The sequence below is a fragment of the Leopardus geoffroyi genome, chromosome B4 (genome assembly GCF_018350155.1).
Source record: "Leopardus geoffroyi isolate Oge1 chromosome B4, O.geoffroyi_Oge1_pat1.0, whole genome shotgun sequence".
In the NCBI taxonomy this organism is placed as follows: domain Eukaryota; kingdom Metazoa; phylum Chordata; class Mammalia; order Carnivora; family Felidae; genus Leopardus; species Leopardus geoffroyi.
Window position 1 is genome coordinate 132,867,071 of NC_059341.1, and position 23,258 is coordinate 132,890,328.

At 49.2% G+C, this 23,258-nt stretch overlaps 3 protein-coding genes across 5 annotated transcripts in view; 2 read left to right on the forward strand and 1 right to left on the reverse strand.

Moving 5' to 3' along the window:
- The window catches only part of FAM227A (family with sequence similarity 227 member A), a 75,291-nt gene extending 72,142 nt beyond the window's left edge, over nucleotides 1-3,149 (reverse strand). The window contains exons 1-2 of the mRNA XM_045463754.1: nucleotides 2,969-3,149; nucleotides 681-763 (exon numbers count right to left, since the gene is read on the reverse strand). The gene's annotated coding sequence lies outside the window, so the exon portion shown is untranslated. The remainder of the gene's footprint in view (nucleotides 1-680; nucleotides 764-2,968) is intronic.
- Nucleotides 3,150-6,998: 3,849 nt separating this feature from the next.
- Nucleotides 6,999-15,310, forward strand: CBY1 (chibby family member 1, beta catenin antagonist). Of its 3 annotated transcripts, none has more exons than XM_045463766.1 (5): nucleotides 6,999-7,102; nucleotides 10,321-10,436; nucleotides 12,859-12,964; nucleotides 13,051-13,169; nucleotides 14,653-15,310. In XM_045463766.1, exons 2-5 carry the CDS (start codon nucleotides 10,359-10,361, stop codon nucleotides 14,731-14,733), a joined length of 384 nt encoding a protein of 127 aa, XP_045319722.1. In that variant the 5' UTR covers nucleotides 6,999-7,102; nucleotides 10,321-10,358; the 3' UTR covers nucleotides 14,734-15,310. The 3 variants fall into 3 exon arrangements, with proteins under 3 accessions (XP_045319722.1, XP_045319721.1, XP_045319723.1); XM_045463765.1 differs by lacking the exon at nucleotides 6,999-7,102 and adding an exon at nucleotides 7,125-7,313; XM_045463767.1 differs by lacking the exon at nucleotides 6,999-7,102 and adding an exon at nucleotides 7,322-7,405.
- A 5,292-nt stretch (nucleotides 15,311-20,602) lies between these two features.
- TOMM22 (translocase of outer mitochondrial membrane 22) lies at nucleotides 20,603-22,656 on the forward strand. Its single transcript, XM_045463768.1, has 4 exons — nucleotides 20,603-20,757; nucleotides 21,004-21,122; nucleotides 21,601-21,718; nucleotides 21,929-22,656. The coding sequence occupies exons 1-4, from the start codon at nucleotides 20,641-20,643 to the stop codon at nucleotides 22,001-22,003; spliced, it is 429 nt and encodes a 142-aa protein (XP_045319724.1). The 5' UTR covers nucleotides 20,603-20,640; the 3' UTR covers nucleotides 22,004-22,656.
- Nucleotides 22,657-23,258: the final 602 nt, after the last annotated feature.

Here is a 23,258-nt window from a genome sequence, read left to right on the forward strand (position 1 = left end):
CAGCAAAAAGTTCAGTGGTTGCCAGGAGATGCGGGGGCCCCGTAAATGCGGGGGAGGATTTTTAGGGCAGTGAGACTATTCTGCAGGATACTACAAAGGTGGGGCGCCTGGGTGGCTCAGTCGGCTGGGCATCCGACTTCAGTTCAGGTCATGATCTCGCGGTTTGTGAGCTTGAGCCCCTCGTCGGGCTCTGTGCTCACAGCTCAGGGCCTGGAGCCTGCTTTGGATTCTGTGTCTCCCTCTCTCTGCCCCTCCCTGGCTCACGCTCTGTCTCTCTAAAATAAATGAATGTTAAAAAAAAAAAAAAAAGAAGGATACTACAAAGGTGGATATAGGTCATTACACATTTGTCCCAACTCATAGAAGGTACAGCACAGAGAGCCCTAACGTGAACAACGCACTTGGGGTGATAATGATGCATCAATGTGGGTTTATCACTTGTAACAAATGTACCAGTGTGGTGACAGGCAGCTTGCCCATGCGTGGGGACAGGGGTATGTGGGAACTCTGTACTATCAGCTCAATTTTGCTGTGAACTAAAACTGCTCCAAAAAAGAAAGCTTGCTAATTAATAAAATATATCTCTGAGACCCCTATTGCACAAATGTGCTTTCAAATAAATGGGCGGGACTCCCGGAGCCCTTGCCGCTCCAAGCCTTACCTCAGCACCCATAACTCACCAGGTTGTTGGCCAACGCATTGGGACTCAGATCTGGCTCCCCAATCGTTTCGTTCACCTGGTGGATGGAACCAATAAGGCAGGCTGGCAGGTGAGTTTGCTAAGGAAATTTTCTGGGTGCTAATCATGCAGGAACAGGATGGGACTAGGCTGGCAAGGACAGTCCCTTACTCTCTCCGCTAAACTACTTTCTTTGCAAACATTCACACTTCTTTTATCATTTTAAATGAGTGGCTTTAGGCACCTGGGTGGCTCAGTCCCTTAAGCTTTGGACTTCGGCTCAGGTCATGATCTCACAGTCCATGAGTTCGTGGGTTCGAGCCCCGCATCGGGCTCTGTGCTGACAGCTCAGAGCCTGGAGCCTGCTTCAGATTCTTTGTCTCCCTCTCTCTCTGCCCCTCCCCCACTCACACTCTGTCTCTCTCTCTCTCTCAAAAATAAACATTAAAATAAACATTAAAAACACTCTCAAAAATAAACATTAAAAAAATGAAAAAAAAAATAAACGAGTGGCTTTATCAATTCTAAATGAAAACTAACCACATCCTAGACACCTTGGAAAAACATAAAAAGAAACACCCATTCTGGAACCACCGTAACAACCTCTGTGAGGATTCGGGGAGATTTCCTTCCAGTATTTTTTATACACATACCTTTTTACATAATTGTAATCTCAGTGAATGCCTACTTTAGGACTCGGACTTCTCTTCCACTCATTATCATGACCATGCTCCATAGAGCTAAAGAATCTTCATAGTATTTTAAATGGCATTATATGAATCCACTTGGAGAATGTACTTTAATACACTTAATTGTTTCATGGCTATTGAATACTTAAGTTGTTCATCATCTTTTTGCAATTGTAAATAACGCTGTGGTATACACAGAGAGTTGTTTCCATATTTTGGATTATTGCTTTAAGAGACATTTTCAGGTGAGGCATGGCTGGATCGGAGGGTATCTCAACCTTGTTTATCACTGTTGAAGTCTCTGCCTAGTCCAATGGCCCCTCTTGTCACCCTCTCTAGGTTTGCATTTCTTTCCGTCTTAGCCTCAATCGGTCTAGGATATATCCTTTGCAGAAGCCCCATAATCCTATCACTTCTCACTGCCTTCACAAAAAGCAGGGTTCACTCTTACTTCCATTACCCTCAAGGGTTCTTATAAACCGGAGGACACTTGACCAATGAAGACGCCAAGGAGGGACATGAAAATCATAGGAAGGGAAATGGGTTAGTTAGGTTGAGAGGAGTGTGGGATTAAGGAGGAAGAGGGGACATTAGAAAAAGGGCCAGGGAAGTGAGTCCCTGAAGCAGCCTCTGATGGGATCACTTGTGCTCATCTTGAGAAGGGTTTCTGAGAGGTGTAGAAAGCGACGGGATACAGAGGGATACATGGTTTGGCTGGCAGCAGTGGGACTTGAAGGTCAATGGGCTCTTTTTGAGATGGGACCATCTGGCGGTATTTATAACCTGAGAGGGTTATTTGCCGGATGAGCTCTAAGGTCCTCCAGAGATGGGGTTCTGCGGGTCCCTGGCATAGAGTTCAGAGTCACAAGTGAGATGTGGATCAATAAAGGGAGGGCTAGAGAAGTAAGATTCTGGAAAAGTCCAGGTGATGCCAGAGAGGGCAAACTCCGAGCCCAGGTAGGAGGCCTGGCAGGTGAGAAGTGAGGCCAATTGGAATGAGAACAATGAAGCTGGGTCTTTTTTTTTTTTTTTTTTTTTTTTTTTGGTTAATGTTTGCTTATTTTTGAGACAGAGTGAGAGCAGGGGAAGGGCACAGAGAGAGGGGGGACACAGAATCCAAAGCAGGTTCCAGGCTCTGAGCTGTCAGCACAGAGCCCAACACGGGGCTCGAACTCATGAACCGTGAGATTGTGACCTGAGCCAAGGTTGTATGCTTAACCAACGGAGCCACCCAGGCGCCCCAACAAAGTTGGGTCTCAAGCTCACTTATCTGAGGGCCGAGGGCTTCACCGTGACTTCTTATTTGCTACCTATAATTCTTTGGAAGACAGAAGATATTTCAACGAATATGTCAACAAATATTTCCAGTACTTCTTCCTCTGGGGCTCTTTCCAATTATCCTAGTAAAATAAATTCAAACCAAACAACCCTTCACAGTCTCAAATCCTTTTAGAGCATAGGTCGGGCTTAACTAATTGAAAAAAATCAATGAGCACATAAGGAAAGAAGCTAATAACGTGTGTCACAGACGCAAGCCCTGGTTACAGGTCTGCAGCAGGTGTATTTGGTCTGGATTGTAGACGGCACCATAAAAGGATACAGGGTGGATTGTCTTCCAGATTCTTCCTTGCGGCATTCTTCATCGCGTTCCGCGCAGCGAGGGAGACAGTCAGGTGCTCGTCTACTGGCACCATTGGCAAGGCAGTGACATTGATGGTATCTATGTTCCTGAAATAAGCCATGATCCAGTTTCTCGTAAACTGATAAACAGTACGTTTCCACTTAAGAATCTCTCATTTCCCACTCCGATCTTGTTCTCTGTTCAGCCAGCCTCCTGGAAATCACAAATACCATAGAACCACCTTAGAAAGCACAACCACGCTCGTCTGGTAAGCAGGGCTGATGGCAAGGTGCACGCTGCCTGCGACACGGGGGGATAAAGGCCTTCATCTGACACGCCCGTCTTGACTGAGGATTTCAGACATATCAACTTTTTCTGGCCTGTCGATGTTCCCCCTGTTTGCCAAGAAAGCTGTTCTAGTTTTTACAGTAAGGAGACTAGAGTGTTGGAAAGGCCAGGGCTCCAGAGCACCCAGCAAATCAGTTTCCAAATTAGAAAGGAAATCAAATTCCTGTCTCTCTGAGGCTCATCTGCAAAGTCAGAGATTTGGATTAGATTCCTAAGACCCTTTTTCGGCTCTCAGCTGCTCTGATTCTATGATACTGGGTCTATCTCCTCAGCATGAAGCTGGTGATCTACCTGAGGCTTTCTGCCCCCTCCCAGAATGCTGGCCCCATCACTACTCTTCCTCCTGCCTTCAGAACACTCTGGCTGGACTGCCCCCCTGGATCCTTGCTTATTAACCAGGAGTTCATTCTACCATTTGTGGATCGTCCATATCCTGAGCCCGGTGGCATAGGCCTGTTTCTAAGGAAGTAAAGACTCAGATCGGCCCTCAAGAAGCTCATACATAATGGAAGGAGAGAGGAAAGGTAGTTTAGTGGGAAAATTAACCAAGGCCCCTCTCATCACATTCTCTCTCCCTCTTCTTCTTCAGTTGATGCCTTCTGCTCTGCCCTTTTCTACGCAACCACTCATCCTATATGCCCGCCCCTCTGAAATTGCTCCTCGTCCCTGCTGTGCTATGCTGCTGGCCTCTATGCCTTTACACATGCAATTCCATCTAGTCAATGCACATCCCAGGTGACACATCTTTTAGAAAACCTTCCTGAATTACTCTAGGCCATTAGTGACCACCCCTCCTCTGGGAAGTTCAGGATTCTGCTTTCATCTCTCCATTACAGCACTTACAATTCTGAACGGGAATTATTTGCTTCCACACCTTTTTCCATCAGGCAAGTTGCTCCCTAGGGGTTCGGCACACTCAATATTTGATTCCATTTTAGACTCATTCACCACGCTTCTTTCTAGTCCATAGAAGCTATCCATTAGGGCTTGGGGCTGTCCCAAGTCAGCTGGATTGCAGGTAAGGCTGTCCCAGGCCCACGTCAATACTATTTCCTCTTTCCTGCTCCCAGCCATAAGCCATGTAGGCAAGGGGGAGAGGGGTAAGGGGGAAGCAGGTGCACTGCAGGGTTCCTTGTTTTCCTCCTACTCACTCCCCAGCATGACTGGAAAACTATAGCATGTTCTCTGAAAAGCAGGCTTTTAGGGCAACCCTGTCAAGAAGGCTCTTACTTTAACTTAACATTCTTACTCATGCCTAATGGAAGAACTGACTATTACTATGCTCCTTAAAAGGAATGTTTAAGATACGCATGCCGTTCTCTTCTGAATTTTCTATCATACCCTTTTAGGTATTCTCTGAGATATGACAAGTTTTTACCTTCACTACTTGGGGAGGAAAAACGGATGGGGGAGACGATGAACTTCATGGAATGAACAACACTGCGCGGTGTTGGGGGCAGGAGAATAGCAAACGTTCTGCTCTCATGTAGCAAGTATCCTGGCAGCCGAAGTGCGAATGCCCTCTGTTTAAAGTTAACACGTTGAACAATTTTAAGCATGTTAAATACGTTAAAACAATGCTGACTTTGGAATCAGGATTCAGTTTTGCCTTCAGCAATGACGGGACTACTTACTGAGTGCCCGACACAAGCCAGCGGTGTGTTCTTCCTGGAGACAGGGTGGTGAGCGAAACCAGACTTGCTCCCTGCTCTAACGGACTTCTGTCTGCCAGGGGAGACACGCGGTAATCAAACAATTATATAAATAATTGTGAATGATAACTGTGACCACTGCTTTGAAGGAACATACGCAGTGCTGTGAGATGAGCTGAGATTATGTAAGGATGTAGCCAAGCTTGGAGGAAGAGCAGGAGTTAACTAGATAAAGGGGATGGGGAAATACCATCCAAGCAGTGGGGAGCAAGTGTAGAAAGGCAGGAAAAGGCGAGACCCTGTGCCTCGCAGTAGCCACTAGCCACATGTGACAACTGAGCCCTTGCAATCTGGTTAGTGTGACTGAAGAATGAAATTTCAATTTTAGTTAATTTAAATTTTTTTTTAATGTTTATTTATTTCTGAGACAGAGAGAGACAGAGCATGAGTGGGGGAGGGGCAGAGAGAGAGGGAGACCCAGAATCTGAAGCGGGCTCCAGGCTCTGAGCTGCCAGCACAGAGTCCGACGCGGGGCTCGAACTCACAGACCGTGAGATCATGACCTGAGCTGAAGTCGGGACGCTCAACCGACTGAGCCACCCGGGCGCCCCTGATTTTAGTTAATTTAAACTTAAAAGCTGAAGGGGCGCCTGGGTGGCGCAGTCGGTTAAGCGTCCGACTTCAGCCAGGTCACGATCTCGGGGTCCGGGAGTTCGAGCCCCGCGTCAGGCTCTGGGCTGATGGCTCAGAGCCTGGAGCCTGTTTCCGATTCTGTGTCTCCCTCTCTCTCTGCCCCTCCCCCGTTCATGCTCTGTCTGTCTCTGTCCCAAAAATAAATAAACGTTGAAAAAAAAAAAAAAAGAGCAAGCATAACCCCTATAAAAAAAAAATAAAATAAACTTAAAAGCTGAAGCAGTATCAATGTAAAAGCACTGATCATATGTTGAAATGATAATGTTTGGGATATACGAGTTAAATAAAATGTTCGAATCCATATAACCTGGTTTTTAAAAATCTTTAAAATATGGCTACTAGAAAATTCTCAATTACATACGCGGCCCACATCATGTTTCCATTGGGTAGTGCGGGATTAGACTGTGCAGGTCTTGCTTCTAGGACATGGAACTGTCCCCTTTTTAGTACACTGAGGTGTAGTTGGAAGAAAATTGCACTTGGAGCCAGAGACCGATGGGTTCTGCCCCTCATTGGATGGATGGGCTGGTGCACTCACTAGGCACCCAATAAACATCCCTTGAATGGTTCTGAGTTTCTTTATTTTTCAAATGGAACCAATAGTTCACTGTTAGGACTTCAGGGGATCTGGAATTGATTCTCGAGTAGTTCTCTGCCCTTGCTCACTGTGCCACCTTGAAGCGCTCCCTGGCCTCAGTTTCCCCTGCTGGTAAAAGCTGATGAGAGTCAGGAAACTGCAGTCTGCGGAAGTGGGCAGGGCGGATCATCGTCCTTCTTCTGTGCGTCTTACCTGAAGACATAGGCGAAATCCGACGAACTTGGGGCCGGTTCCGCCACGGGTCCCTCAGGGGACCCCGCAAAGTTCTGGATGGGACACCCGACATCCACCAGGAAGGGGTGCCCTTTGCTTTGTGTTCGGGGAGGAAGAGGAGGAGGAGGGGCGTCGGGGAGAGGCCCATTTTGCTACTGTGAGTCCTGGCGTTCCCCAGGCAACGCCAGGCGCAGTCACCACTGCCACCCTTCCCACAACAATGGAACCATAGTGAGCCACCGCTGCGTCCGCGAGACGCCGTTACCACAGTGATGGTCCCGGGTGGTCGGGGAGACCAGACCAATGGGCTTGTGGGGAGGGAGAGTGTAGTTCCTCGTCCCAGCCTATCGCACGGGGAATGGAAATGACTCCAGGAGACATTCCCCCCCGTGGATTGTCTTCAATGTATCGAGGGCAGTCCTCAAGTGTTTCTGATGCTTCGCGGAGGCTCCCGTTGGACACCCTGCCGCGCCGGGCACCCCCATATCTCTCGGTGGTAGAGGCCGGGGCGGGGCTGCGCGTGCGCGTGCGCGCGCGGGTGGGGGCGGAGCATCCCAGGAGCCGTGGTCGCGGTGGGTGACGCGAGCCTCTGCAGGCGGTTTCCGGCAGGTATCTGGCTGCGTTTTGTCCCTGGCTGCTGGGGCGCGACTGTTCTGAGCCTGGCGTCGCTCCAGGGCCCGAGGAGGGATGGGACGCCCGGGCGTGCTCCAGGGGACCCGGGGCTTCCCCGCCGCTGGAGCGGCCCGAGGGCGCGGCACAGGGGGCGGAGGCTGGGTTCATCCCAGGCCGGTCTCCGCACTTCTCGGAGCGGGTTTCCTCGGTGAGAAACCGGGGTGGTAGTTCCTCCCCGTCAACCGGCTGGCTGTGAAGAGGGTTAGATGAAGGCGTGCGTGTGAACGTTTGTTCTCTACGGTTAGTTGAGTCCAGCAGCCCCGGGTGGCAGAGTATCCGCGCGGCGCGGCTCTGAAATCTTTGAGGGACGCATATCTCTTCGAGAATCCAATGAAAGTCAAAAACTGCCCCCTCACCTTCTTGTTAGGTAAAAATAGGATAGTGTATGTTGTGGTCCATTGCAAACTGTAAAGCATTGCACAGTGATGAAGTGATTATTGTCATCAGCGCAGAGGAGTAGACCTTATTTGAAACCCAATTCCACCGCCTTCCCACCGCGTGATTGGGAGCGAGTTACTTTACTTCTCTAAGCCTCCGTTTTCTTTTTTTTTTTTTTTTTCCGACGTTTATTTATTTTTGGGACAGAGAGAGACAGAGCATGAACGGGGGAGGGGCAGAGAGAGAGGGAGACACAGAATCGGAAACAGGCTCCAGGCTCTGAGCCATCAGCCCAGAGCCTGACGCGGGGCTCGAACTCCCGGACCGCGAGATCGTGACCTGGCTGAAGTCGGACGCTTAACCGACTGCGCCACCCAGGCGCCCCTTCCGTTTTCTGATCTGTAGACTGGGACATACTTCACTTCATCTATTTCTCAGGGTTGTTGTGAGCATCAAATGCTCACAGCTTTTTATAAACACCAACACACTATAACAACCTGTAAGTGGGTAACTGTTGTTATCTCTGATTACAAATAAAGAAGCGGGGGGGGGGGGGGCAGAGAAGATAAGTTCTGGGGTCCCACTGGAGCTGAGTGGCAGAGCCATGACCGGAACCCAGATGCTCTTCCTTCACTTCCTTAGAGCTGAGCCCTCTCTCCCCAGGGAGTTTCACTAGAGAGACAGCTGCCTTGGGCCACGGGGGTCAGCTGGAACTTCTGGGTCCACACTAATGTTCCAGGATCCTAGGGACTCAGCCAAAGTTGTTCGTGGATTATTGGTACTGACTTAAAAGGCAGCTCCACCAGACCCTTCCTTTTCCTCATCTGTAATATATTGATGATCGTTCTCTGCTTAAGGGTTATGAGAATGGATGAGGTTGTGAGGGAATTGCTCCTGGTAAAACCCGGAGAAATAAAGTAACTTGGCTAGGGTTTAGCAGGCAATTGAGGGGCAGAGCCAGACCTGGAACTCCAAGTTGCGTCCAAGTGATACACTCAGGCATGACTGGAGGCTTTGCAAGAACAACTTGGCTAATTATTTTTCCTTTTTCAGATGTCTCCAGATGCTTGGAAGGGCAGGTGCTGCCTTTTAGCTGTTTTTTGTTCTTTTGTTTTTTTTTTTTCCATAATTAACACATGAATATATTACCATTGTAGTAATTTATTAAATCTAGAAATATATTCCTTTAATCTAATTTGATATTATAACATGGAATTGCCACCACTTGACCATTTTTTACCTGTAAAATGACAATGTCACTTAAGCCAGCCATCCCATTCCCCTTCCCACATTAAGCATATTGAGCAGTTTGGTGTATCTTTCCAGATTTTATTTTGTTTTGTTTTATTTTATTTTATTTATTTAAGAGACAGAGAGAAAGTGCATAAGCAGGGAGAGAGAGGGGGAGAGACATAGAAAGAGAGAGACTCTTAAGCAGGCTCCACACCCAGCACACAGCCAGACATGGGGCTCAATCCCATGACCCTGACATCATGACCTGAGCTGAAATCAAGAGTTGGATCCTTAAGCAAGTGAGCCACCAGGTGACCCGCTTTTCTTCTATTTTTTAATGTGCACATCTACATTCTTGCCTTTTTTTTTTTTCTGTCTTCTCTTATACCATTATAGTATACACATTGTTCTATAGCTTGCTTTTCTTTTTTTTTTTTTAATGTTTATTTTTGAGAGAGAGACAGAGTGCAAGCAGGGGAGGGACGGAGAGGGGTGGATAGAGGATGCGAAGTGGGCTCCCTGCTGACAGCAGAGAGTCTGAGGTGGGGCTCGAACCCACAAACCATGAGACCATGACCTGAGCCACAAGTCAGATGCTCAACCTACTGAGCCACCCAGGTGCCCCTGCAGCTGGCTTTCTTAATGTTAGAGTATGTTGGGTTCTTTCCAGGTCAGTCCATATACAGCTGCCTCGTTGTTTTCACTTGCCCTGTAGCATTCCATTGTAAGAACACAACAGTGTATTTGGCTGTACCAACCATTGGTAGACATTTTGGATTGTTTCTGTTTTTTCACTGTTACCAACAGTAGGGAATTTTTTTTTTTTAAGTTTTTAAATTTATTTGGAGAGAGAGAGAGAGTGTGGGAGAGGGGCAGAGAGGGAGAGAGAATTCCAAGCAGGCTCTGGGCTGCCAGAGAACCATGAGACCATGACCTGAGCTGAAATCAAGAGTCAGATGCTTAACTGACTGAGCCACACAGGCGCCCCAACAGTGGGGAACATTTATCTGTACCTGTCCAATTCTTTGTGGAGGGCAAACTTTTAGAAGTAAATTTGCTGGCCAAAAAGTATACACATTCAACATTTTGCTAGGGTGAAGCGCCTGGGTGGCTCAGTGGGTTAAGCATCCGACTCTTGATTTCGGCCCAGGTCATGAATTCGCAGTTGTGAGATTGAGCCCCATGTTGGGCTCTGTGCTGAGCATGGGGCCTGCTTGAGATTCTGTCTTCCTCTGTCTGTCCCTACCTTGCTTGTGCGTGCGTTCTCTCTCTGTCTCTCTCAAAGAATAAATAAATGAACTCTAAAAAAAATAAAATAAAAATTTCCTAGGTTTTGCCTAACTGAAAAAATTGTAGCATCTTATGTCTCCACCTAGAGAAAATGAAAAGTGTGGGTGCCTGTGTGGCTCAGTGGGTTGAGTGTCTGACTCTTGATTTGGGTTCAGGTCATGATCCCAGAGTTGCAGGATGGAGCCCCACATCGGGCTCCACAGTGGCGTAAGGTCAACTCATCTGTTTGTACCCGTGACTTTTCCTGACCCTAGGAGAAGGGAGCATTGGCCTTTCCTTCATCCGGCCAAAGATGCCTCTCTTTGGAAATACGTTCAGTCCCAAGAAGACGCCCCCTCGGAAATCTGCTTCTCTCTCCAATCTGCATAATGTGAGTATCACTACTGGGCCCATCCCGGTGTGCAGTGTGGCTGAAACATCAAGCCTGGTCCCTGATGGAAAGTGTCGTCCTCCAGAGGCACCCTTGTAAGGAAGACATCCTTCTAATTCATATTATTGCTATTGCTGAAAACCTTTTTAACTCTTGGAGCTCCTGGCTGGCTCAGTCAGAAGAGCATGTGACTCTTGATCTCAGGGTTGTGAGTTTGAGCCCCATGTTGGATGTGGAGATTACTTAAATAAATAAACTTTTTTTTTTTTGGTTGTTTTTTAATTTTAGAAAGAGAGAATGCAGGCAGGGGAGAGGGGCAGAGGGAGAGAGGAGAGAGAATCCCAAGCAGACTCCGTGCTCTGTGGAGCCCAATGGGGGGCTCAGTCCCACAGCCCTGGGATCATGACCCCAGCCAAAATCAAGAATCAAATGTTCAACCAACTGAGCCACCCAGGCATCCCAAATACATAAACTTAAAAAAAATGTTTTAATGTTTGTTTATTTTTATTTTATTTTAAATTTTTTTAATCTTTAATATTTTCTTCTTTTTTTTTTAATGTTTATTTTTGAGACAGGGAGAGACAGAGCATGAAAGGGGGAGGGTCAGAGAGAGGGAAACACAGAATCTGAAGCAGGCTCCAGACTCCGAGCTGTCAGCACGGAGCCCAACTCAGGGCTCGAACTCACGGACTGTGAGATCATGACCTGAGCTGAAGTCAGACGTTTAACCGACTGAGCCACCCAGGCACCCCTAATGTTTGTTTATTTTTCAGAGAGAGAGCACAAGCAGAGGAGGGGCAGAGAGCGAAGGGGATATAGAATCCGAAGCAGGCTCCAGGCTCTGAGCTGTCAGCACAGTGGGGCTCGAACTCACGAACCGTGAGATCATGACCTGAGCCGAAGTTGGACGCTTAACTGACTGAGCCACCCAGGTGCCCCCAAATAAATGAACTTTAAAACAAAACCAAAAATGGGGTGCCTGGGTGGCTCAGTCTTAGGTTAAGCGTCCAACTTCCGCTCAGGTCATGATCTCATGGTTTGTGAGTTCGAGTCCTGCATCGGGCTCTGTGCTGACAGCTCGGAGCCTGGAGCCTGCTTCGGATTTAGTGTCTTCCTCTCTCTCTGCCCCTCCTCCCCTTGTTATCTGTTTCTCTCAAAAATAAATAAACATTAAAAAGAATTAAAAAACAAGAAGAAAAACCAAGAACAAGAACATTTTTAAGTCCTGTTTGGAAATCATTGTCAGAGCATGTTCAAGAACCTATAAGACAGTCAATCTCATCGTGATTTGGGCTCCAAATGACACTAGCCAGCTCGCCTTCAGTTTATTCCCAGGACTTAGCCAAGAATCCATTTTAGTTGTGTCTAAGAATCATACTCATTCTCAAAGGATGATGTTCTGCCACCGTTAGTGTCATTCAAGGCTGTGTGGAAGCTCTAGACAGCAGCTCCTCAAGGGCAGGGCTGGTCACATTCACCTTGGAATCCCTCGGCCTAGTCCTGGCGTGGCGTGGCTGCTGAGTGAGTCGTAGAAACTTTGAAAACCATGTTACAGACCAGCTATGACTGACTACTGATTGAGTGTTAGCATTTCATGCCTTTTTTGTGACCTGTAGCGCCCCATGGTGAGCAAGTGATCACCGCGGGGCTTATTAACCTTTAAAAAGGATTTTCTACTTTATTAAAAATGTATGGTAGGATTCCTTAAAACCGTTAAGTGCCAAGTAGATGTCAAATAATTCAAATTTCGATATATGTAGTTTTTCTGGAAAACCTGTATCTTACAATAAGGTGGGACGTTTCTTCCCTCTTAGAGTTTAAAAGGTTTTGTTGTGGGGCGCCTGGATGGCTCGGTCGGTCAAGCGGCCAGCTTCAGCTTAGGTCATGATCTCAACGGGTTTGTGAGTTTGAGCCCCGCGTCGGGCTCTGTGCTGTCAGTGAGGAGCCTGCTTCGGATCTCCGTGCCCTGTCTCTCTCTCTCTGTCTCTCTCAAAAACAATAAGTAAACATTAAAAAAAAAGTAGGGGCTCCTAGGTGGCTCAGTCAAGTCAGCGTCCGACTTTAGTTCAGGTCATGATCTCATGGTTCGTGAGTTCGAGCCCCACATCGGACTCGCCGCTGTCAGCCTATCAGCGCAGAGCCCACTTTGAATCCTCTGTCCCCCTCTCTCTGACCCTTCCCCGCTTACATTCTCTTCTCTCAAAAAAAAATTTTTTTTAATTTATTAAAATAAATAAAAGTTTTTGTTGTTTTGTGCCTTATCGGATTTTCTGACTTTTAACAAAAAGTTACAAAGTGTGTGAGGTAAGGATTAGAAAAAGGAAGTTAGTTGCTGGGATACAAATACAGTTAGCAGGAGAGTCACTGGGACTGGGGTCCTCCGTGTGCTTCCTGAAGCCTCCATGCAGTGTCTCGTCCACAGCTGGACCGGTCAACCCGGGAGGTGGAGCTGGGCCTTGACTATGGAACCCCCACTATGAACCTGGCAGGGCAAAGCCTGAAGTTTGAAAATGGCCAGTGGATAGCAGGTGGGCTGATTTCCTGCCGTTCTGTCCAGCAAGATTGTGGAAAGGAAGCCCCCACGTAACTAACTGCTCATTCTGTCCTTCCCCAGAGATGGGGATTAGTGGAGGTGTGGACCGGAGGGAGGCTCAGCGCCTACGCAGGCGGAACCAGCAGTTGGAGGAAGAGAACAACCTCTTGCGGCTGAAGGTGGACATCCTGCTGGACATGGTGAGGAGGGTGATGGGGAGGGGCCCCTAGGCTTTCCTTTTGGGGAGGCTCCACGGAGAGTCATTCCATCCAGCTGATTCCTTTGGAATGCCAGTTTGCCCAGGTAAGTTGCTTTGAATCCAAAGATACAAAATTTTTTTTTTCACATTTATTTATTTTTGAGACCGAGCATAAACCGGGGAGGGTCCGAGAGAGAGGGAGACACAGAATCCGAAACAGGCTCCAGGCTCTGAGCTGTCAGCACAGAGCCCGACGCGGGGCTCGAACTCACGGACCGCGAGATCCTGACCTGAGCCGAAGTCGGACGCTTAACCGACTGAGCCACCCAGGCGCCCCTGAATCCAAAGATATAAATGAGAGAGTCCCTACTCTCAGGGCCTCACTGTCTCGCAGGGAGATGGACAAGAAACAAAATGACAGTGCCTGGGGGCAAGAGTAACAATTGGAGTGTGCGTAGGGCCTGGCGCCAGCACAAGCGAAAGTAATTCTATCCAGTCAGGAGGGTGTCACAGAAAGGGATGTTTGAATTGAATGTAGAAGGACCCAGGGAGGATTGGAGGGTGGGAAGAGGGCATTCCAGGAAGAAGGACTGTCTGCTCGTGGCCCGAAGGTGTCCCATATCCAGCGGGCATTAGTGAGTGTCAGACCTGCCGAGGGGCCCGCTCTGTGCTGGTGTCGGTTTCCTGTGGCTGCTAAAAACCCCGCAGGCTGTTGGGACTGGGGGTGCCGGTGAAAGTTGGCCGGGAGGCAGGCGCGCCTCTGCTGTCACGGTTAAGAGCGTGCGTTCTGGAGCTAACCTGCCTGGTTCCTTGTTCGGCTCCACCACTGGCCATGTGACTTCAGCGTGTTGTTCAACTGCCCTGTGTGAAGAAACTTAGTTTCGTTGTCGAATAGGCACAATGATAGGATCTGCCTCATGCTGAGTTAATCACGCAAGCACCTGCAATAGTGTATTGCTCGGAAGGGCAGCTCTTATTTCAGGGTAAGCCGACCTCCACTCTGGAGAGTAAAGTTTCTGTCCCTGTCTTGAATGTCTTCCACCTTCTACTCAGGGGCTTTCTCAAGCCCCCTAAAAGTCCCTAGTAAGAAAAGTGGCATTCTTTTTCGGGTATTTTTTCCTCCCTGATCACCATTATGGGAGCTACAGCTCAGAAGCTACTCAGACTCTTATTTCTTTAGCCTTAGAATGGTCCATTATGTGCCTTTTTCATCCCCTGAGGCCTGCCATCTTCGAGGCAGTGAACTTGGTGCAATCCTAGGTGACCAAAATGTGGAGAGGGTGGACTGTGATTAAGTACCGGAGGCCCTGGGTTGTCAGGGGGTTGCATTCTGCCCGGGTACAAAGGGGTTCCCCTCGTGGGGGCCGTCAGTGGCGTGTGAGGGTAGGGGTGCTCTCTCTCCCCACCGCGCAGAGCTGCCCTCGCAAACCTGCAACAGCCCCGGAAGGTCCTTCTTGGTTAACGGTCCGCTGCCTCACTTTCAGCTCTCTGAAACCACTGCCGAGTCCCACTTGATGGAGAAGGAATTGGAGGAACTGAAAAGCACCAGCCGCAGGAGGAAATGAAGACCCTGAAGACATTCGCTAGGAGGAAAGGGAGAAGCCCACCGATCAGAGGAGGTGGATGGGGCTGAGGGGTTTTTCTAGCCGAACTAGTGGCCGAGAGTGTCCTATCACGGGGCCAGAAGGCACCGGCCCCCTCGGTTTGGCAGCGGGAACACACTGGTGGAAGCCAGGACTCCAGGCCAGGGCAGTCCTAGGAATGAGCCCTGGGATGCTGTCTAGTCACTCCACCTACGGATGCGCCTTCCCAGGTTCGCCCTCACCGGACTGATGCTGTGGCCAAAGCAGCTGGAGTTCATTGTCTCCCCCCTCGCGCTGGGCTGGTGTCCGGGGTGTGGCACCAGTTCTAAAGAGTCCTGCCTCAGGGCCGTTGGATGAGCAGCTCTCCTCGACCTCCGCGCCCCCCCTCCCCCTCCCCCGGGCCTACTGGCTTTGTCCTTTGAAGAATACTCAGTCCCCAGATCCACAGCCTCTTGTGGCTTCAGCTTGTCAGTGGCCAGCACCTTCCACAGGCGACACTGTATTTTTGTGCTACTTTCCTGTTCACACATTTTTCTGAAAATTAAATGCTGGTATGTAATCTGTGTGTGGCCAAAGTGACGGAAAAATGAAAGCAGCAGTTCTTGAAGAAGTACATAGAGCCTGGAGTCGAAGCTTCTGTTTCGCCATCCAGAGACCGAATTTTTGAGTTGTGGGGAAACGCCACCACGGCAGGAGGAGCGCTCCAGCTTCCCGGGGATCGGCAGAGGCCGACCTGGAACAGAAGCGGTGTCCCTGCCCAAATTCTGCTGCAGCCCTTCAGAGATTTGCCACCAGCCTGGACCTGGCAGGGACTGAGCGGTCGGGGTGGGAGGCTGCATTCCTAGAGTGGGAATTTGCACCCAAGTCCGTGTGAGTTGCTCTGGTTGGAGGAGGGAGTCAGTGAGAGGGAACCCAGCTCCACAGTTAAAGGGGAGGGCGCCAAGACGGGGACAGAGTCCAGGGCTTTAGACTGGGGATGGCCACTATGGTCAATAATTTCTGAAAGCCGGTGACTTGCCTTGGACAGGCCTCAGCACTTTACCCCTGCTCATTTCCTCCTCTGCTCAGCCCCTCGAAGCAGGGACCATCAGCATGTGTCCTTGCAGGTAAGGAGCCAGGCTCCAGGAGGTTCAGAAACCGGTCCGGGATCGCACAGCAGAAGCGTGGGAGCCTGTGGACTCCTAGCTCCCGGTGAAAGGGAGGGGCCGGGTGGGGGACAGCCTCTGTTGGAGGCTGCTGTCCACAGCCCACCCTTAGGAACAGCTTTAGGGGAGACGGATAGAAGCTCCAGCCCATAAACCTTACTTTCCGATAGGAGAGAAGAACTCTGAAAAAATTAGGGGAGGTTACAAATACGTGTGGGGTGTAAGTCTCCAAGTGCAGATATTGGGAGCAGTTGGGGGTTGGCACTTCCTAGGGCAGCATCGTTGGCAACCACTTCCTGAGTGCCTTTGGTGCCAGACAGCCCGTTGCTAATTCTCAGGATTCAAGTGTGTCATCCTCCCCTGCTCTGAGATGAAGAAACGAGTCCGGCAAGGTGACACAGCTGGAAGGGACGGAGCCCAGGCTGAAACCTTGGGAATCATGAGGGGCAGGATTGGGTGTCAGTGATGTGGGTCCCCCTCTGCACCCCCACTGGCGCTGGAGGGGGTTGGAATCACTATGTGGGACCGTTCTGCAGTGAAGGAGGACTTTTCATTTGTTTAATGTTTATTTTTGAGAGAAAGAGAGTGCAAGTGAAGGGCAGAGAGAGAGGGAGACACAGAATCCTAAGCAGGCTCCAGGCTCCGAGCTGTCAGCACAGAGCCCGACGTGGGGCTCAAACCCACGAGCTGTGAGATCATGACCTGAGTCAAAGTCGGATGCTCAACCAACTGAGCCACCCAGGAGCCCCAAGAAGGACTTTTATTTTGAGTGAAAAGGCAAATAAGCCATGGGTGGGTTTTGAGCAGAGGAGTGTGACGATCAAATTTTTTTTTTTTTTTTTTTAATCCTCTGGCCAGATCCTCTGCCTTCTGTGTGGAGAAAACAGACTGAAGGGGGCCAGGCTGGGACAAGACAGGTGGCAGGAGAGAAGGTGAAGTGGTCAGATTATGGACTGAATTGAAGGTGGCACCCACCAGTGTTTGGTGTTTTTCCTCGCCGAGGTGCTATATTCTTTCAAGTCCCTACCTTCCTTTTTTTAAGGTTTTATTTTTAAATAATCTCTACACCCAACAGGGGGCTTGCACTCATAGTCCCGAGCTGAAGAGTTGCACACTGCACCGACCGAGCAAGCCAGGCATCCCCTCAAGTTCTTATCTTTCTAGTCAGATCCATCCTTCAGGTTCTGGTTAAAATTCTTCCTCCTTCGAAGCCTTTATTAACCAAATCTGCCACTTGGGGGACACCCAAAGAAATAGTACTGTCTACTTGACGGTATCCCTTGTGATCTACAGCAACTTCTGGGACTTTCTGGGCTGCGTGTCCGGTTAGGGGGAGCTGTTACTGAGGAGCTTCGCGAGAGCTCTGGGGGCCTGAGGGCGTAAGTGCAGGGTTAGGGGCAACCAGAGGAAGTGGTACAGTTTGAGGCCTCGCAAGGGGCCCCCACCTGCACTATCGCACAGATAGGGGCTGATGGGTATTTTTTACGGGAGGGGCTTCCAGCTTTTCTAGGATTCCCAAAGGGATCTGTGCCCGTCCATTGACCCACATAAAGAACTGTTACCAATTTCAAATTCTGATGGGACGGAAACAGGAAAGACGGAACGCGTGGACTTGAGGGATGGGGTAGGAGAGGACCTGGAGGCTGGGGTTCTAGAATACCCCATCTCCTTCTCCATCCGGGTGGCAGAGTCACGTTGTGCCTGCATGGGGCATCCACACTCACTCGTTAGCACCTGCACTTGTGCGTTACTCTTCGACGGTGACCCCTGGCCTGGCATCGTCCTCACCCTGTCTTCTTTGCTGATTCTGAGCAGTTCTCCTTGAAGCCTTCAGTGAAGCCACCCTTCTCCGATCCTTCTTCTTCCTCTCCAGCAGCTCCTTGAACCTCTTGAGGTGGGGGAAGAAGGTCCCCCCCTTTTTTTCCCTGATAGTTCTGCTTTTCTGCTTGTCTTTAAATTTTCTTCTATTGTGGCAAAATAACAAAATTTACCATCGTAACCATTTTTAATTCTACAGCTCAGCAGTACTGAATACATCCATCGTGTGCCATCATCACCGCTGTCCCATCTCCGGACACTTCAGCCTGTAAAGTGAAACTCTATACCCATCAAACAGTGACTCTCCGTTTTGGAACTGAACCCAAGTTCGTGTGCCCGATGTGCAGCAAAGCTGATCGTTGAGATCTCTAGTGGGCAAGGAGGCTAGAGGTTCTTCTCGAGGTAGCCACATGAGGAGATGGGAAAATGAGCCTCAAGTCGGCCTCCCTGAAGCAGGATGGCCAGGAATTTTTTAAAGGCAAGTAGAAAAGGGTGTGGGTAAGGGGAAGGAGAGAGGAGCTTTGTGACTCAAAATCAGATAAAGGAAGTTAGGAGGTAGGGGAAGGTTAATTTCATTTTGTTGGGCTCCAAGGGGAGGTCAGTGTCCTGACAGGTTCTAGCTGGCTTCTTGACGAAACCCTGAGTTCCTGCAAAACGACTAAATTAACCACTCGGTTATCATGGCATGACTATTATCGTACAGGAACATGGTGGCAGACAGCATTCTGAGCACCCCCAAGCAGGTTTGGGGAGAAGTTGCAGCTGCCTTGGCTGCCCTGTTAACTCTTTGGTTATGGGTTTCTGTTTCCTCTCCCCCAGCCCCCAGCAACCACCTGTCTACTGTCCGTGACTTCGCTGTACCTTTAAATGTCTGATCCCACAGGATCCTGGCCTTTGTCTTCCCTTCTCACTCTGCCTTTTCTAGACCATCTCATCTGTTCCCAGGGCTCTGAACACTCTGCACGGCATGATTCCCTTTTTTCTTATCCCTTTGCAGAGATAAAATTACTCCCAAGGTTTTTTTTATTATTCTTAAACATAGGTGTTTTTTTTTTTTTTTTAATGTTTAACGTTTATTGTGGGAGAGATAGAGTGAGTGAGTACATGGGCAGAGAGAGAGGGGGAGAGAGAGAGAGATCAAGCAGGCTCCACACTGTCAGCACAGAGCCCAACGTGGGGCTCAAACTCAAGAACCGTGAGATCATGACCTGAGCCGAAATCAAGAGTTGGAAGCTTAACTGACTGAGCCACCCAGGTGCCCCACATAGATTTTTTTTTTAAATCATGTATTGTTCTTGTGAATATAAACAAAATTAGTTGGTTAAAGTTTTCCTAAAACTTCTCCACATTAGCATTACGACTTTCCAGTTGGAGGCATTAATGCCTGTACCTTCCACGTAAGATTGCCTTCTCTAGGGGTGCCTGGTTGGCTCAGTTGGTAGAGCATGCAACTCTTGATCTCAGGGTCATGAGTTCAAGCCCTAGGTTGGGTGTGGAGACTACTTAAAAAAAAAAAAAAAAAAAAAAAAGATTGCCTTTGAGAGCATTGATCTTCCAGCATTTCCTAAACAGCCACAAGAGAATCAAAAGCCATTGGTACTGGGCTCTCAAGCTGCCCTTGCATTTACATAGTGCTAGCCAACTTTAAGTAATTTTAACATGCAAAAAAAGCATAATTCATAAGTATCGATAATACAAAATGAAAATACCCATGCGAACACCACCCTGATCAAGAAATGGAATTTTACCAGCACCCCAGAAGCCACTCCCCTGCCCCTTACCAAATATTCCCCCCTCTGAGCTAATCAAAGAGAATCACTAATCCTCACCATAGATTGGTTTTGCCTGTTTTTGAATGTTTGCCTGTTTATGTAATGGAGTAAAACAGTAAGCAGCCTTTTGAGACATAAAAGCTTTCTGTAGTCAGTGCTGCCCTTGCTCAAAGATGAAAAGGACCAAGGCCTGTTAGGGGAGGAAGTGCAAACCTACCTGCCCCTCATTATGTAAGCATGGGACAAAGGACAACATCGTGCATCAGACAGAGATTTGGACCGTCCAGTCCTGAGATTCTCTGATTCCGGGGTCAGCTGGCTAAAGTGTGTATCAAATTACTACCCTTGTATTTAAGGTGCAGCACATTATAAAAAGAAGTATTTAATCCATCATAAAGGCAAAAAATTAAAATATGGGTAACGCTTAATGCTGGGGACATTGTGGGGAAAAGGACACTTCCATTTACAATTAGGTAAGTATATGATCTAATTTTGAGGACGGTCAGCTAATACCTACCATAATGCTAAATGTTCATTCTTTTTGGCCTGCAAACTTCCTCCTAGAAATCTATCCTCAAGAAAGACTTCCAGCAACTCTGTACTGAGCCTCAACTTCCGCGTTTCTTAAAACAGGGATGATGACAGTACATGGCTCAGTGGGTTGTTGAGCCAAGCAGATGAGTGTACACACACACACACACACACATTTAAATGTGTATTTAAATGGTAACTCTTGCCTTTGTCTCAGTACATTGGTACTGTTCACTTGACGTTTTCACAACAGATCGATAAAACCTTCAAGTATCGAACTCCTACCAAAGAACACACCCCTCAGGGAAACGAAGCTGGATTTTTTGTTTGTCTCAGTGTGACCCCCTGGGAGCTTACTGAAGTGCAGGTTTCTGGGCCCACTCTAAATGAAAAGAATTACCGCGGAAGCACCGCGACCCTGCCCTTGAACAAGCTTCCCAGGTATTTCTTAGGAAGTCGCCGCCGCTTCCTTGGCCGAAAGCCGGTGGAGTCCGCCAGCCAGACGGTGTCGCTCTTCCCCAGCACTTCGGCCTCCGGCTCCCGGAAGAGCAGCTCTGTCCGCCGGGGAGGGGGTGGTGCTGCACTCGCCTCCTCTCTTCCGCTTCCGGTGTCCCCCTGCAGCCATGGCCGCCGCCGCTGCCGCTGGCGGCCCTGGGGCGCCCCTGTCCCCGGACGAATTGCTTCCGAAAGGCGATGCCGAGAAGACTGAGGAGGAGCTGGAGGAGGAAGACGACGAGGAGGTACTGGGGCCCTGCGGTGTGAGGCGGAGTGCAAGGTTACGGGCCGGGAGCGGCCCGCACGGGGGTGTGAGCTCCGCGTGCTGCGGGATCCGGGCGAAAGCGCGTCGCGGAGCCCGAAGAGGTCGGAGGGGAGGTGTCTTCTCCGGGAGGCGGGGTTAGGGCCCCCAGTGGGCCGGAGCGGGCTGCCCTAGTTCCAGGGGGTGGTTGCCATTGCTTCGATCGAGATCCGCGCCGCCTCCACCACAGCTAGATGAGACCCTGTCGGAGAGACTGTGGGGTCTGACGGAGATGTTCCCAGAGAGGGTCCGGTCCGCGGCTGGAGCCACTTTTGATCTCTCCGTCTTTGTGGCTCAAAAAATGTACAGGTAAGGTCCGAGGGCAAAGACGTTGGGGTGTGCCTGGGGTGACCGAAGTGCTGTGAATGAACGTGGGCTTTGGAAGTAGCAGAGCGGGGCTGGAGGCCAACCTGCCACCTAGATCACTGAGTGAGTGACCTTGGACTGGTCTCTTAGCCTTTCTTGATCTCCACGAACTCTTCCGTAAAGTGGCGATTCCTGTGGGGCAGGGTCGTTGTGAGGATCGTTCCACGTTACGTGAGGTAATTAATGTGTTGTAGAAGTAGCTTCGTAAGAACTCAGGAGGATGTTAGAACGGCTCTCGCTAGGTAAACAGCCGGCAGAACTGCCCGTCCTGTTTCTGGTCCGAGTGTGGTGCACGTGTTGGGGAAAGAACGTGCCTTTCAAAAACATTGGCGTGGGAGAGGTTTGGTTACTGGGCCGTTCTTGGTGAAGACGAACACATCTGTGTTTGTGTCTTGCTGTCACGCTCACACCCCATCTGCAGGTTTTCCAGGGCAGCCTTGTGGATTGGGACCACTTCCTTCATGATCCTGGTCCTTCCTGTTGTCTTCGAAACGGAGAAGTTGCAAATGGAGCAGCAGCAGCAACTGCAGCAGCGGCAGGTGAGCCCAGAGCCTTTGCCTGCGCGGCGGTGCAAGGTGTTGATTTTCCCCAAACCTGGGTAGACCCGTGGGTAGAGACTGGGATCCAGCCCACGCTCTTTTAGGTGCCCACGTGATCGGCAGTGTTTGCAGACCTCCTCTGCCTCGTCGGAGGGAAAATGCGATCCGGAGGCTCGTCCGGTGCCTTACACCTCTCCTTTTCTTTTCCAGATACTTCTAGGGCCCAACACAGGGCTCTCAGGCGGAATGCCAGGGGCTCTACCTTCACTTCCTGGAAAGCTCTAGATTGTTACTGCTCTATGACTTGTCTTGGTGGGACGAGTTTGAAAATTCAATAGTGTTGAACTGCTGATGATTTGGATTCTTTTCCCTTTTCCTTTTTTTTTTAAACTTTGGCACATTGATTTATCTAAACCTGGAGAGAATTCTCCCCAGTGTGTCACGGAGACTCCCAACTTGCAGCTGTGCCCTCCACGCGGTCCCATTTCTTCTGTCCTCACTCTGATACCAGAGTGCAGCAATGCAGACGGTTATTCCAGCTCTGGCCATCCCCCCCCCCCCCCCCCCTTTCACTAAATCACTAGTGACCGGAAGATCTCAACTATCTGATTGTGGCAGAGGAACCGATGCCACTGGGAAGGATGTACCCCTGACCATTTTTGTTTTTAAGCATGGAGATGTTGGGAAGGGACATACACACAGTATGAAATACATAATGCCGTTACAGCTGCAGTGTAAAGCAGCCACTGTGAATTTCTGGGGTGGAAAGGAAGGAGGGCTGGGCAGCAGCTTCGACCACGGGATGGGGACTGTGGAGGGCAGAGAAGAGCTCATTTTCTCTGCGGGTTTTGGCTATTAGAGACTTGTGTGTGTGTGTCCAAAAAAGAAAAAAGTGCTCACTTTTTGTATTTAAATATTAAAAATGATTCCGACAGAAAGTGTCATCCATGTACTTGTGATACACACCTTGAGATCACGTCCTTCGACTGCCCCTTGCATTTCCTCTCCGAAGCTAACACCACTGTGTGACACTGTTTGACCCCTGAGGCCCAACAGTGGAAAACATGATTCAGTTTGGGCTAGGGACCTCTTTTTTGTTGTTGTTGTTAAAGATTTTATTTTTTTAAGTAATCTCTACAGCCAACCAGGGGGATCTTGAATTTAACCCTGAGATGAAGAGTCACATGGTCTTCTGGCTGAGCCAGCCAGGTACCCCAGAAACCTCATAATAGTAATCTTTGTCCTGAGTTCAGGCAATCATGTTCAGATCCACCAACAAAGGATTGGGTCCATGTATTTGTACGGTCTACAGTGATACACAGTTATAAAGGATTTGTAGGGAATGACCTACTACTGACTTCTGGTCTAGGAAGGGAATGGTGGCAGATAGAACTTTTTTGGTCCTTTTAAAAATAATTGCTGAGATGAACTTGATTATGAATTCCAACTATAGCCCTGCCTTTGAACCTTGCAGTTTTTGCATTCAACGTAAATTTTTATTAGCAACGTGCTATTAACAATACTGAGCCTTTTATGTGTA

What these genes read in the sequence shown, in the direction of transcription:
- TOMM22 (XM_045463768.1), top strand. Translation starts at nt 20,641, where the DNA reads ATGGCCGCCGCCGCTGCCGCTGGCGGCCCTGGGGCGCCCCTGTCCCCG. An exon ending in GTGGCTCAAAAAATGTACAG is followed by an intron (nt 21,123 to 21,600) that starts GTAAGGTCCGAG and finishes CCCCATCTGCAG; the next exon opens with GTTTTCCAGGGCAGCCTTGT. An exon ending in AGCAACTGCAGCAGCGGCAG is followed by an intron (nt 21,719 to 21,928) that starts GTGAGCCCAGAG and finishes TTTCTTTTCCAG; the next exon opens with ATACTTCTAGGGCCCAACAC.
- CBY1 (XM_045463765.1), top strand. Translation starts at nt 7,181, where the DNA reads ATGGGACGCCCGGGCGTGCTCCAGGGGACCCGGGGCTTCCCCGCCGCT. An exon ending in TCTCGGAGCGGGTTTCCTCG is followed by an intron (nt 7,314 to 10,320) that starts GTGAGAAACCGG and finishes TCCTGACCCTAG; the next exon opens with GAGAAGGGAGCATTGGCCTT. An exon ending in TGGACATCCTGCTGGACATG is followed by an intron (nt 13,170 to 14,652) that starts GTGAGGAGGGTG and finishes CCTCACTTTCAG; the next exon opens with CTCTCTGAAACCACTGCCGA.